Source organism: Vigna umbellata, chromosome 4 (assembly GCF_029865625.1).
Source record: "Vigna umbellata cultivar VRB3 chromosome 4, Vumbellata_1.0, whole genome shotgun sequence".
Lineage (NCBI taxonomy): Eukaryota > Viridiplantae > Streptophyta > Magnoliopsida > Fabales > Fabaceae > Vigna > Vigna umbellata.
The window spans coordinates 5,954,362-5,967,449 of NC_142168.1; the positions used below are offsets into that span (position 1 = coordinate 5,954,362).

At 35.6% G+C, this 13,088-nt stretch overlaps 2 protein-coding genes and 1 pseudogene across 6 annotated transcripts; 2 read left to right on the top strand and 1 right to left on the bottom strand.

Annotated features, from left to right (window-relative positions):
- LOC124820630 (uncharacterized) lies at positions 1-6,577 on the bottom strand. 5 transcript variants are annotated; one of them, XM_088111315.1, is made up of 5 exons: positions 6,387-6,574; positions 6,174-6,245; positions 1,021-1,108; positions 656-735; positions 1-563 (listed from the first exon to the last, which is right to left on the bottom strand). In XM_088111315.1, the coding sequence occupies exons 3-5, from the start codon at positions 1,090-1,092 to the stop codon at positions 302-304; spliced, it is 414 nt and encodes a 137-aa protein (XP_087967441.1). In that variant the 5' UTR covers positions 1,093-1,108; positions 6,174-6,245; positions 6,387-6,574; the 3' UTR covers positions 1-301. The 5 variants fall into 5 exon arrangements, with proteins under 5 accessions (XP_087967441.1, XP_047148326.1, XP_087967442.1 ...); XM_047292370.2 differs by having other exon boundaries at positions 6,382-6,574; XM_088111316.1 differs by having other exon boundaries at positions 6,174-6,277; positions 6,382-6,574.
- LOC124820631 (putative prolyl 4-hydroxylase 7) lies at positions 1,147-5,217 on the top strand. Its single transcript, XM_047292372.2, has 3 exons — positions 1,147-4,827; positions 4,949-5,035; positions 5,117-5,217. The coding sequence occupies exons 1-3, from the start codon at positions 4,724-4,726 to the stop codon at positions 5,190-5,192; spliced, it is 267 nt and encodes an 88-aa protein (XP_047148328.1). The 5' UTR covers positions 1,147-4,723; the 3' UTR covers positions 5,193-5,217.
- A 910-nt stretch (positions 6,578-7,487) lies between the features above and the next one.
- LOC148199131 (uncharacterized) lies at positions 7,488-12,520 on the top strand (annotated as a pseudogene).
- The last annotated feature ends 568 nt before the right edge of the window (positions 12,521-13,088 follow it).

Here is a 13,088-nt window from a genome sequence, read left to right on the forward strand (position 1 = left end):
TTCGCATAAACAATTTATGCTAATATTTTCCAATTCCCTATAGCGGTCACAATACGTAAGAATCTGCACCTAGTAAAAAACATCATGAACAAGACAAATTGGGCATACACAAGTATGTGTTCCCCGACAAACGACACCAATTCTTCATTGAAATTAGTATCAATTACACGTAAAAGTATATGTGCTCAAATGTTAAAATGTCAATCAGGAAAAATGTATATTAAGTCAAAATTCCAACAAGGCAAATGCAAAATGTGAATACTTTACAGCCTTGCAGCAAAAAAGAACTCATCAGCAAATGTCACTTCTGCTTCTTATTTCGCAATATAGATGAGATCAGAGGTGCCGTTGCCTTCCTCTTAGCAAACGCATTAGTTCTGCTATCCAAGTCCTCGCTGTCTTCATCGTCATCTAAATCATCTCTCGCAGTTGTGGCAGACTCCTTAGCAATGTTGGCTGCTTTTCTTTTTTCAGCAGTCAATTTGGCATACAACTTCTTTTCAACAGGGTCATCGGAAGGTACATATTTTGATCGGCGTGAAACTTTTGCACCTAGACCAAGCCTATAAAGTTGTGTAATTATATAACATAAGCAATATCTGTCATGACAAACAAACAAGTGCATCATAACATAAACGATACATTTGCTACTAACCCGGAAGGTCTACCCTCTAAATCTGCATTTGTTCTATGATCATCAGCATCTTTACTCATATTATTTACCCATAACTCGGCCTGCCAATCAGAATGGTTGACGTTTAAGTACAAGCAGCAAATTAACAATATTTTGATATAAATCAAGAGAAGCAAATTGTTCAGAAAGATGGAAATCACTCTAGTATATATATAATAAGTTCCAGTCTTTAACCAAGCTACTTTACTAACTAGTCACACACAAGTTTAATAAAATGTTTATTGTTGTCAGTGTACGTAATAATTTGCATGAATGAACATTAATACTGTCTAAAACGATTTGACAACCACAAAATTCATATGGGAAGAGGGGTAAAAATTGCTTACCAATTTCAATGCCTTGTCCAACTTAACAATTTGGGGAGCACCAGTTTTCTTGGATGTTTCTTTGACACTCATTTCAAGCTCTTGTGCCCTGATAAATTGAAAAGAACGAATTGATATACACTCATACTACCACATTTTAAATATTTGAAAACATGATAGCTCTCTTTTAAAACAAACAAATTGCTTACATACATATGCTTTCTATTCTGACATTCCCTAATTCAACGAGCCCATGAATTAAGTATTCCAATAACTATGGGGTGACTTAGGGCAGAAGGCTCTCACCTAGTACGCTGTGGGGAGTGTAGGGGTTAGATGCACGCAACCTTACTCTCACAAGTAGGGAGGTTTTCAGGATTTGAAGTTGTGAACTCCGTATCAGAAGACTTTACTCATGCAGGGAGAAAAGGCACATTTTAAACAATTTTTAAAAATTAAAAAGCTATTTTATGGTTCTAGTTTTCTTTATTCACTAGGAATAAAATCTAACTAAACAAAATTCTAGTGCTTTAGCTTCACACAAAAAATGTCGCTGCAGAAACATTACGCGTTTTAAAATGACACATTAATAATATCTATCTCTAAATATCATCTATCTATCTGAGCTCCTGTTAGGAGCTTCTATTCATACTTCATAGTGTGATGCACTTAGATAGAGACAAGATTGGACATGGTAGAGAGAAATCGAGGGATGGACAAAGGAGCACAAAGATCAGAGAGCCGAAGTGTGTTTTAGCTTCACACAAAAAATGTCGCTGCAGAAACATTACTCGTTTTAAAATGACACATTAATAATATCTATCTCTAAATATCATCTATCTATCTGAGCTCCTGTTAGGAGCTTCTATTCATACTTTACAGTGTGATGCACTTAGATAAAGACAAGATTGGACATGGAAGAGAGAAATCGAGGGATGGATGATAACAGTTGAAAAACTGTTATTTTTATACTTAAAATTGATTTCAATTACAACTTTTATGACTTAGAAATTAGCTTGAACTAATGATTTTGTTGAATTGTTGGAAATAAGAGAGTTGGACAGGTTTTATGCTTGATTTCCTTATTTTTGCAGGTTTTGAGATGAAATTGATGAAAGAAGTGAAAAGGGATAGAGATGGAATCAGAAAAGGACACAAAAAGTGCAAAAGAAGATAAACCGCAAGTACCGCTTAGCGCAAATTACCGCTGAGCGGCACTCTCAAAGACCCGTTGGCACCGTTGAGGGGAGAAATGCCGCTGAGGGGAAGAATTGGTCACGCGCTATTACCGCTGAGCGGTATGTACCGTTGAGCGGCACTTTTATGGGCTTGGGCCTAATTTTTTGTATTTTTTAGAATAGTATATAAGCTTTAGGACGTTTTAGGGTTCGTATATTTGGCTGGGACGAAGCAAAAACGCACTCTTTGACCCCTTGGAGGAGGATTTTGGATGCTAAGGCTCCTTTCTCAACTTTCTAGGGTTCTATCCTTCACTTTTCCATTGTATTTCATCTAGTTTCACCATGAATATGGTGAACTAAACTTATTTTGTTGTTGGAGAATCAATGTAAATCCTTAGGAACTCTCTTGTATGGAATCTGTTCTTCAAGATCATTTTTATGATACATGCTTTCTTTCATTAATAGTTAGGGTTTTTCCTCTTTGCTCAAAGCATGCATTGTTTAACTCATTCGATGTCATGATTATTGGTTTTGTCGATATGGACACATACGGGGAAATCTAGATCTGGGGAATCTCTCCCAACAGTATATTACAAACCTAGACATAGGAGTATGATGGTTGGTTGCCTTTAAGCTTCTGTTCACTATAATGCATGATTAATTGCTAGGGAGACAAGACATTGTAAACTAGTGATTATGATTGGGCTTTCTTCGCCGAGACATCGGGTTTAAAGTAATTTAGAAAGTAGCATTAACATTAATGAAAAGAATGATAAATTCCTAAATACAAGAGAGTGGATAGGATGAAATTGATAAACCCCAACAACATATTCATCCATATATTTCAATTCACTTGTTTTGTTTCTTCTTGCCCATTGATCATCACATGCATACATATTTACTTTTCAGTCTTTTGCATTTGAAACTTACAACAATTTGTTCACAAGTCTTAATTAATCAACAAAATTACACAACTGTCTAGGCCGAGTCCTTTGGGAGAACAATACTTGGTCTTACCAGGTTTATTACTTGATACGATTCGGTTACACTTGCCGAGGGTTAACAAGTTTTTGACTCCATTTTTGGGGATTGAAGATTTGGTCATCAATGGACAAAGGAGCACAAAGATCAGAGAGCCGAAGTGTGTAAAAAGGAACTCCAAGAATCACATCACTGCCTTACTCTCCTATTCCTACTTCCATACACTCTCCACATAATGGGGCTATTAGCAATCTGAGAAAAAAAAATACTCGTCTTTGGGTCTAAAGGTTTATTTACAGCTGGCATTGCCTCTTTCTTGAGAATAGTCTTGTCCTCAAGACTGAAATATGGAAATTGACTCTCGATGGAGAATTCTTCTACCTATGTAGCCTCTTCAATTGGTTTGCCAATAACTTATTATCTAACAACACCTGTAAAACCTCACTAAAGTGTTTCGTATATGGGACTCCCAATCCTGACTGTATATTAGAATGTCATAAAAAAAATAAATACATATTCTCACCGAATGGGCTTGATCTCATTCGTCAAGGCTTGAAACTAGAAAGTGCATTATAAGTCCAATAGGCATCACTATGTATTCAAAATGACTTTGTGAGTACTAAAAGCACATCACAAGCTTTCACCTGAGCTTGGTTATAACCAAAATTTCAAATCCAGATTAGAAAATAATTTAGCCCCATAGACCTTGTCAATAATTCATCAATGATAGGGCTGGGCCAATTTAGCCCCATAGGCCTAGTCATAATAGCGAAGCTGAATAAATCACGGGGAGTTGCTCCCTCCACCCCCACACATCTCTTCCTCCACCTCCCCAATTTTCTAAAATGCCAATTATATCCTTCTAAAATGACAATTATATCCTCAAAAGTTAAAATTTTTTAATTTTTATTATTTTAATTTATTTAAAACTTCTGATTTACTTCTCTGCACTCTTCCTCTCTTCCATTTCAGTTCAATTTTCTCTCTTCTGTAAAGCTTCTTCTCCATTTCTCCATTTCCGTTTATCATTTTCTCTTCAAGCCTCATCAACCTTTCACTTCTATTTCTCCATTTCTTTCTTCTTCATTTTCCGGGAGAGCATTTGCGGGCCGTTGGTGATTGGTGCGGTGGAGGCCGTTCATATATAACATTTAAAATTATAAATTTAAATATAAATTACTGTAAATAAAATAAACAAATAAAATAAAAACGAAACGAAAAAGCAACGCTGAATGACATCCTTCAACGGATGTCAACATCCGTTTAAGGCGAAACGGATGTCGACATCCGTTTAAGGCGAAACGGATGTCGACATCCGTTTTGTGATGTCACACTGTTTTATAAACGAAGGTTCGAGAAGGTGGGTTTAAGCACACATTAGAAACAGACAGAGGAAGTAGAAAGCCAAATCAAAACCAGTGGGCGTTTCGTAGAATCCTCATTGCTCTGAAAACGACAAACCGAGATTTAAAAAACGCCCACATTTTCACTTTCAACTCTTTTATTACATTGCATAAATTTCAACACTCTTCTCAGATTGCCCACCGAAAAAGCCTTTCACCATGGTTTCTAGCCGTTTCGTGTCACTCTTTCTCTGTTTCCTCTGTTTTGAGATCTCTGTTTCCTCCATTCGGTTGCCTGGTGTGGACCAAGAAGCCAAGGCCACGTAATGATGATGATAATTTTATTTCTGAATGCACTTTTGCCATATGGGTATCTCTCTGCCCGTGAATGAGTTTAAAATTTTACATTTTTTTATGTTTTGGTTTGTGGGTGTTTGTTTTCAGCCATGGATCGGGGCTTGGGTTGAACAAAGGAGTCTGTTCAGTGAAATTTGATCCCACACGGGTCACTCAGCTCTCATGGAATCCCAGGTTTGACCTTTTCCTTTGTTAGACAAATGGGTCGATTTTATTTTCTTTTGTTGTTGAATTTTTGTGAATTATATCATGCAGGGCTTTTCTGTACAAGGGATTCTTGAAGGAGGAAGAATGCGACCATGTGATAGCTCTGGTTAGATTTAGTTTTTGATCTTAGTACTTATACTTTTACTGAGGGCCAAAATAGTAAAGAAAAAATGAAGGAAGGGGCAAAAAAGTAAAGGGGAGGTGGAGGAAGAGATGTGTGGGGGTGGAGGGAGCAACTCCCTAAATCACGCTTTGGAGGACCAATTTGAGTATTCAGCCTTAACAGAGAGAAATGCATGATGGTGCTCGAACAATAAAAAGATTCTGAAGCAGTGACAAACTAAAAGCAATTAACAAATCGATGATGATATTAAATAATACTTACGGAGAATACGAATTTCAAGCAGAGGAAAGCTTGATCCACCAAAGCAGGGACCTAGGGTCGCAGTTCTGGGAAAAAAGTAGTGGAAGCTAGACTGTTCTTTATTCCTTTTCTGTTTCAATTTTACTTTTTTAAAAAATGATTTTTCTTTTATAGTTCCAATGAGTTGATAAGTGTTTAGATGTTGACTAGTTATAGGGGCTACATACACGTTTACCCTGGGTTTGATGTCAACCATGTGGAAACTCAACCAATAACAATCACAATACTTTGACCGAGGCAGGACAATAAAATTTACGGAAAGCAGGGCTAGAGAGTTATTCTAGAGTTTTGGAGGGCCTAGCACTCGACATTGTTGCATGGATTGAAGATGGTCTTTATCGAGAGGTTTAGAAACTAAAGAGATGTTTTTTTACAACTGCATCCTAACAATGTTGTCTTCCATAAAGACACCTAATCTCACTAGATGAGATGGATTACATATCATTTGGCTTGGTTAAAAACAATTTCTCAAGAACATTAATCATCGTGAAATTGCTTCCATTAATGTCTTCTAACGTCCTTAAACCAATAGGTTAAAACCAATTTCTTAACATTCCACCACCCCCACACACATATTAAATTTTACAGCAACACGGGAAGCGGAAGTTCGGGATGAAGAAGTAATATAACTTCAACAGTAGACAATAAAATAAAGTAAAATGTCGCAATGAGACTTCCTACCTGACACAATCTAAAGCTCAAGCAAGATCTCCAGGTTCAAAAGCAGCAATTTCTCTTATTTTCAACTTCAAACTGTTTCCAATAAATGTGAAATCAGCTAGTTTCTTTTGGGTAGCAGCAAACAGGTGCATGGCAAGAACAAATCAATATAGAGAAGCAACATATGGAATGTAAAAAGGAAACAAACAGAGAGCGGAGCGCAGCGAACCTAACCCAGAGAAGAGGACACGCCGCAGGCGGAGTTGCAACCAGCCGTCACGCAACGCGGCAGAGGTTGGGGATTTGGAGTCGTTAAGGGATTGGAATCGCCACTTGGGAGGGACTTACAAGCTCTGTATTTTTTTTTTTTAATTTGTCATAGAATAAACTTTCTAAACATATATAACTTTTTTTTTTGTCTAGGAAAGTTCGTTCCAAAACAAATGATAAATGGTCCAAGAAATTATTTACATATATGTTTTATACTGATACACGTTACGTAACACTAGAAACACATCCACTACATATATGAGTGTTATTTCTTTATGATGATATAAAATAATAAAATTATTATTATTATTATTATAAAAATAAATATAAACAATTTTATTATAATTTTTTTTAGATAATTTTATTATTATAGGTAATTGCTTTAATTTTAATAAATAATAAAAGTTTTAAAAAATAAAAATGTTAATATATATATATATATATCCTTTTCTCAGATAATTTTTTTAATGTCTTTAATTTAATTATAATTGAAATATTTTTTATTTGGCTGAGATTTGAGTGTTATAAGTTTTATTTGCTTTCTTTTCAGACACATATCTTATTCCTTCTCCCTTTTGCGAAATTTGGCTTTCCGAGTTGACAAATATTTGGCTTCAAAATCAAGGAACTTCCTTCTTTCAAGTGCCCAATCACCAAAGCAAAGGACCACACATTCTCAAGGCATCTCTATGCGTCACCCAAAGCAAAGGACCACACATTCTTCTTCGCTACTTACTTCTACTCTTATTTATTTCATCCCAAATTCTACACTTATCTTGTTTTTCTACTTTCTTCCACTCCACACCAATCTAAATATCCACCGTCTTATCAAATATTAGATCATTTTCAGATATTCATACGCATCACACATCATGCAAATGTTGCGATTCTGTTCTCATTCTCAATCAATCCAAAATAATTAAATCATATTGTCTGCGTACAAAAGTTTATGATGACTACAATTAACAAGAAACTTTCAAACATAGCAATTGATGCCCAAACAATATTCCAAGACAAGATAAAGAGGGTTTGAACAACTTACCGTGATGGGCAGCACCAACGACGATGACAGTGGGCGACAGCAGTAGCGACTACGAAGGTGAGAACGGTAGGGACGAAGGATGAAGCGAAGCGGCGACTACGAGGACTCGTAGCGGCGACGCTGGTGGAGGTAGCCCTTAGGGAGAAGAACGGTGGTGGCGGCAAAGACGAAGCAGTAGCGCAAAGAAGAAGAATCGAAGAAGCAATGAACATAAGGAAGCTTAAAGTGAAAGAAGCAATGAACACAAAGAAGCAACGAAGAAGAAGTGAACACAAGCAATGTACAGCAGCAGCGTGAAGAGAAAGAAGAAGAAGCAGAAGCAACAGCGCGAGCAGAAATGAACAAACTCTGATTGTGCCGAATAACCGAGGCCGTAGAGCTCTACATCATCGGTTATGAACGAAACCGATGTTTAAAATGAATCTGAAGCCTATATGCTTCGGTTAGGAAGGAATCAAAGCCGAAGAACATTTTGGCACCGGGTCTAAGTTAACCGAGGTGGTAGCTCAGGCTTTATGCCTCGGTTCTGCACGAACCCGAGGTAGTATCACTTTTTCATAAAATTGTTAGCCAAAAAGCCTGAGCTCGTATCACCTTTTCATAAAGTTGTCACCTTTTAGGCACCGGTTCTTCACAAAACCGAGGTCGTATATCTGCTCTGCTTCGGTTCTGCATGCAACCAAGGCCTATAAGGTCGACTTTATTGCAAAACTGCCACCGCGTTGTGATAGGCAGCGATTTGGTGTAAAATAAGGTATATTATGCGAGTTTAAAAGCAAATATTATACTGGTGTTTTCTCATATAAGTTTTTTAATGTCTTTAATTTAATTATAATAGAAATATTTTTTATTTGGCTGAGATTTGAGTGTTACAATTTTAACATTCTTTTTGATAAATGCATTACTTTTATTAAGTTCATAGAAGAATTAATGTATTTTGCTATATATAAATAGAAAATCGGTAGTTTCTTTTATCTCGATATTAAATGAAAGTAATTAATTGTCATCAACAGAAGATCAAGTAACGCATTATAGGGATAAAAACCATTACAGTTGAGTTGAAAACTAAGAAAAAATAGTGCCTTTGGAACTATGCAGTCAAGGAAAGATTAACCAATAAGAGGAATAAAATCATAATAAATTGTCGGTTTAAACTTGAAGAAAACAGTTCTACCAAACTAACTGCACTTTATTCTTGGCCAATATTATGTTTACATATTTCTTTTGACCTAAAATTTCTCAGCTGCATGCTTCTAGTTTTAATCTTTTTTGGGTTTAGATAATAAGAGAGATAGAAGAAATATTAAAATGTGTGTGTTTGTAAGAAGTATTTTCTTAGTTTTGTGGCTAAGGCTACTATCAAGCAGCAATGGGTTTGAAATAAGAACTCATAAAAGTCATGTAAGTGTTACAAATTCTTTAGAAGAAGGATTGATCCTAACCCTTCATTGCAAATCTGCAGATGATGATCTTGGACTGCAAATTCTTTCACCCAATTCTTCTTTCGTCCGGACTTTTAAAGTTAACTTCTTTTCTTCAACATTGTTCCATTGTTCCTTTCAATGGCAACAAGATGTTATTCATAAGTTTCCTATATATGTAGCAAACAGGGATGAGTTTAGATGCATGACTTGTAATTGGACTATTAAAAAAGATGGACCATGTTTGTTTCTATACAATCATTTCAACTCTTGCTATCCTTGGAATGATTAATCACAAAAATACATCTTCGATCCTAATTTATATATCAATAAAACTGAAAAAATTTCGTCACATTTCATCAAATTTTGATATTTTAGTTTTCAACCCAGTTATATAAAAATATTATTCATGGTTTTTTTTATATTTATATTTATCTTCTCTGTCATTTGGAATATTCTAAGAGATTGAGCATAGTCCAATTCAGCTAAACCATTTGCTTGTTTTTCAGATTATCTTGAATTCTGAAAATGGCTAAATTAAATAAAAATAAAACTTTTAAAAGAATGTAACATTCCATATCTACAAAAGGAAGAAGTTACGAAGAGGAGATTATGATAATCAGGGTTTTTAAACTATATTTAAATTATATTAAATTGAATTGCATAATAACAAATGTACTTAAATTATTCTGTTAAAATTATATGGTCATTACTTATGTAAACTGAAAGTTAAAATTAGTATTTAAAGTTTTACTGGAACCAAAGCAACAAAAATACATGCCTCAACGAAAGTGATTCAGAAAAATAAGAGACAGAAGAGACATGATTATTATTATTAATATTGATTAACAGTCATTATTAGAATCATATACAGAATTTGAAGCAAGAAAGAAGATGAGTCTAAGTTTTCCAGTGAAAGCAAAGAGAGGTTCCATTAGGAGCAAACCTACATGGACCATCTTGTTTAATAAACCATGAGCAAGGGTTTGAACCTTCATCCCTAGATTTTACGAACATATCAAAGGAGTGATAGCCGCTGCTAACACCTAACCACCGAAAGAAACATTCGAATTCCTTATCAAAAGAATACTTCCATTGATGGTAAGCTCCATGTTTCACAGTAATGGGAGGACCTCTATCGATGTTGCATTGAATGTCTAAGTCCAGATTTCCCTCAAAAGAATTTCCCTCCAAAGAATTTGTAGCCCTAACAACAACTTCCTCTCCCATACCATTCTTCACCATTGATAATACCAACACAACCACCCATACCACTGAAACACTTCTACCTGATGAACACATTTTCTTCCACTTCTGTTTACATTCTCTGTGAGTATGTGTTTCTCTCCCTCTATATAAAGATTTCACAAGCATTGATTGGTTTTGAAATTTCACATTCTCTTTTTCCAGCATTCACTTTTTAATCTTTCTTTATTTTGATCTGTAACCCCCTTATCTTTTACCAGCATTCAATTTTTGAAGGATTTATATAATAATTTTTAATGCCTTAAGGTTTTTCCATTACTGTTATTTACTCTCTCAATCATCGTAAATTATATGCATTGAATGCATATATTTAATAGTTGTGTTAATAGTAAATAAGGAAACGTTAATAGCATAAAAAACATTTGTATGCTTCTTTAATAAAAGGATTTCTTTCCTCATTATTCTATATAATAAATAAGAAGACGTGGAAAATGATTATATATTATTGTGTTTTAAAATAATTTATAAGTATATTAGTTAAGAAAAGTTACTCAAAATTATTCGTAACACATTTTTCGCAAACCAACAAAAAATTATGGTAAAATAATGACGATAACTTTCCCAATGTATGGATGCTGTAAAACTAAAATGAACTTGGTTGCAAAATGGTCATTCTTTTAGTTTTGGGTATTCATAATATTTTTAACTCATCATATGTGAATTATGGGTGGTGCTCCACCACCACCCATTGTTCCCTCCACCACCTCATTCCTATTTTACCCCTCCTTTCACCTCTCTATTCCTGTTTTATTCTTAGTAAAATTTTATTTTTAGAATTCATATTTTATAACTTTTACTCATTGTAATCCTTTACATGAATGCATGACGGCAAACACACTCTTCTTTCTTTCTTTCAATTCATCCTCTCATTGTTTCATTGTGATCTTCTTTCTCTTGAACGTTTCATTTCTTCAAGAATTGATCCATCAATGTCAAAGGTCGGTGGGGGTGGTGAAGGGCAGTGAGAGCAACTTCATCGTCCAGATATGTAATAAACCTTAAAATAAACATGAAAATCTTAAACGAATGTGAGCATCTGTCAGCGGATGTCAACATCCGTTTAAGCTAAAACGGATATCAACATCTGTTTAAGCTAAAACGGATATCGACATGGTTGCAAAATGGTCATTCTTTTGGTTTTGGGTATTCATTCTACTTTTGACTCATCATATGTGAATTATGGGTGTTGCTCCCTCCACCACCACCCATTCCTCCACTACCCCATTTCTATTTTACTTCTCCTTTCACCTCTCTATTCCTGTTTTATCCTTAGTAAAATTTTATTTTTAGGATTCATATTTTATAACTTTTACTCACTGTAATCCTTTACATGAATGCATGATGGCAAACACACTTCTTCCTCTCTTTCAATTCATCATCTCATTGTTTCATTGTGATCTTCTTTCTCTTGAACGTTTCATTTTATCAGGAATTGATCCATCAATGTCAAAGGTCGGTGGGGGTGGTGAAGGTGCAGTGCAAAGCAACTTCATCGTCCAGATATGTAATAAACCCTAAAATAAACCTTAAAATAAACATGAAAATCTTAAACGAATGTGAGCATCTGTCAGCGGATGTCAACATCCGTTTAAGGCAAAACGAATGTTTAAGCTAAAACGGATATCGACGTTCGTTTTGCCTTAAACGGATGTTGACATCCGCTAACGGATGTGAGCATCCGTTTAACGTTTTCATGATTATTTTAAGTTTTTTTTATTAGTTTATTATTTTTTTATATTAATCCAACCCAATTACGTAGGTTTCGCCCTACCGCATCTCTTTAAATACGACCACCCTAAGTTGCGTTCTTCCCTTTCTCCCTCCTTCCTTTCCCCCTCCCAAGTTTCAGACCAAGCTTTCTGATCTTACCTCTTCCGATTCTCTGTTGGGAAATGCATTCCCCGCGTTCGACTATGATTTCGCACCCTGGGATGGGCCAGATTTTTTTCCTTACTAGCCCCAACCTCATCACCTCCAGTTCTGCTTCGGACGACCCCAAAACAATGCCTGCCGACCAAAAACCGCCCTCGGACCAGTCCGACTGGGTTGTGTCCCTCATGGAGGAGCAAAAACGCACGAGAATGATATCGAACATGGATTCGGCACGAAGGTCACGCATGCGTAAACAGAGACACCTAGAGAACTTACGAAACCAGATGAACCTGTTTCGGGTTGAAAACCGGGAACTGAAAAACGGGTTTCAGTTTCTCCTTCACCATTGTATCCGTCTATGAACCGAAAACAAGTGGCTTCGGTCCAAACAAACCATGCTCCGCCAAAAACTGGCCGACATAAATCAAATTTTCCTCTTTCGACAATTGCAACCATTTTCCATTGCATGGCCGTGCAATATTGCCATGGCAGAATAAACCTTTGATCAGCATTAACCACATAAACTACTAATCACAATTTGGCGTTCCTTAAGTAACTAAAAACAATAACTTGTCTTAATTTATTTTCTGTGTAAAATATTTAGAGTAGCTAAAGGTGAAGTAGGGTAGGTGAGAGTGTGGTGAGAATGTGGAATGAAAGGAACTGAGACTGGGAGAGTTAGGGGTGCGCTGCGGAAAGAGAGAAGGAGAGTTGGAAATGGTAGAAATTTAGGATTCATAGTAATTAAAATAGGGTTAAAAGGTAAAAAAAAAGGGTTTTTTTGTAATTAAAAAATATTTGCAAAAGGTTGGGGAGGTGAAGGAGCAAAAGGGTGCGGTGGAGGGAGCAACACCCGTAAATTATACTTCCCTTTGTTTTGTCTAAGAAAAAAGAAGAAGAAAACTTCACCACTAATAGTACCATTGACATGTGTCCCTTTTCAACTAGATAAGTCCTCATCTAAACGTGATTTATGTTAATTTATATTATAATATAAGAAAAAATATTAGCAAATTTATTTATATTATCCATTTTATTTAGTTGACAAGTGATTTAAAAGTTAAT

What these genes read in the sequence shown, in the direction of transcription:
- LOC124820630 (XM_047292371.2), bottom strand. Translation starts at nt 1,092, where the DNA reads ATGAGTGTCAAAGAAACATCCAAGAAAACTGGTGCTCCCCAAATTGTT. An exon ending in TGGACAAGGCATTGAAATTG is followed by an intron (nt 736 to 1,020) that starts GTAAGCAATTTT and finishes TCTGATTGGCAG; the next exon opens with GCCGAGTTATGGGTAAATAA. An exon ending in TTAGAGGGTAGACCTTCCGG is followed by an intron (nt 564 to 655) that starts GTTAGTAGCAAA and finishes ACAACTTTATAG; the next exon opens with GCTTGGTCTAGGTGCAAAAG.
- LOC124820631 (XM_047292372.2), top strand. Translation starts at nt 4,724, where the DNA reads ATGGTTTCTAGCCGTTTCGTGTCACTCTTTCTCTGTTTCCTCTGTTTT. An exon ending in GACCAAGAAGCCAAGGCCAC is followed by an intron (nt 4,828 to 4,948) that starts GTAATGATGATG and finishes GTTTGTTTTCAG; the next exon opens with CCATGGATCGGGGCTTGGGT. An exon ending in CAGCTCTCATGGAATCCCAG is followed by an intron (nt 5,036 to 5,116) that starts GTTTGACCTTTT and finishes TATATCATGCAG; the next exon opens with GGCTTTTCTGTACAAGGGAT.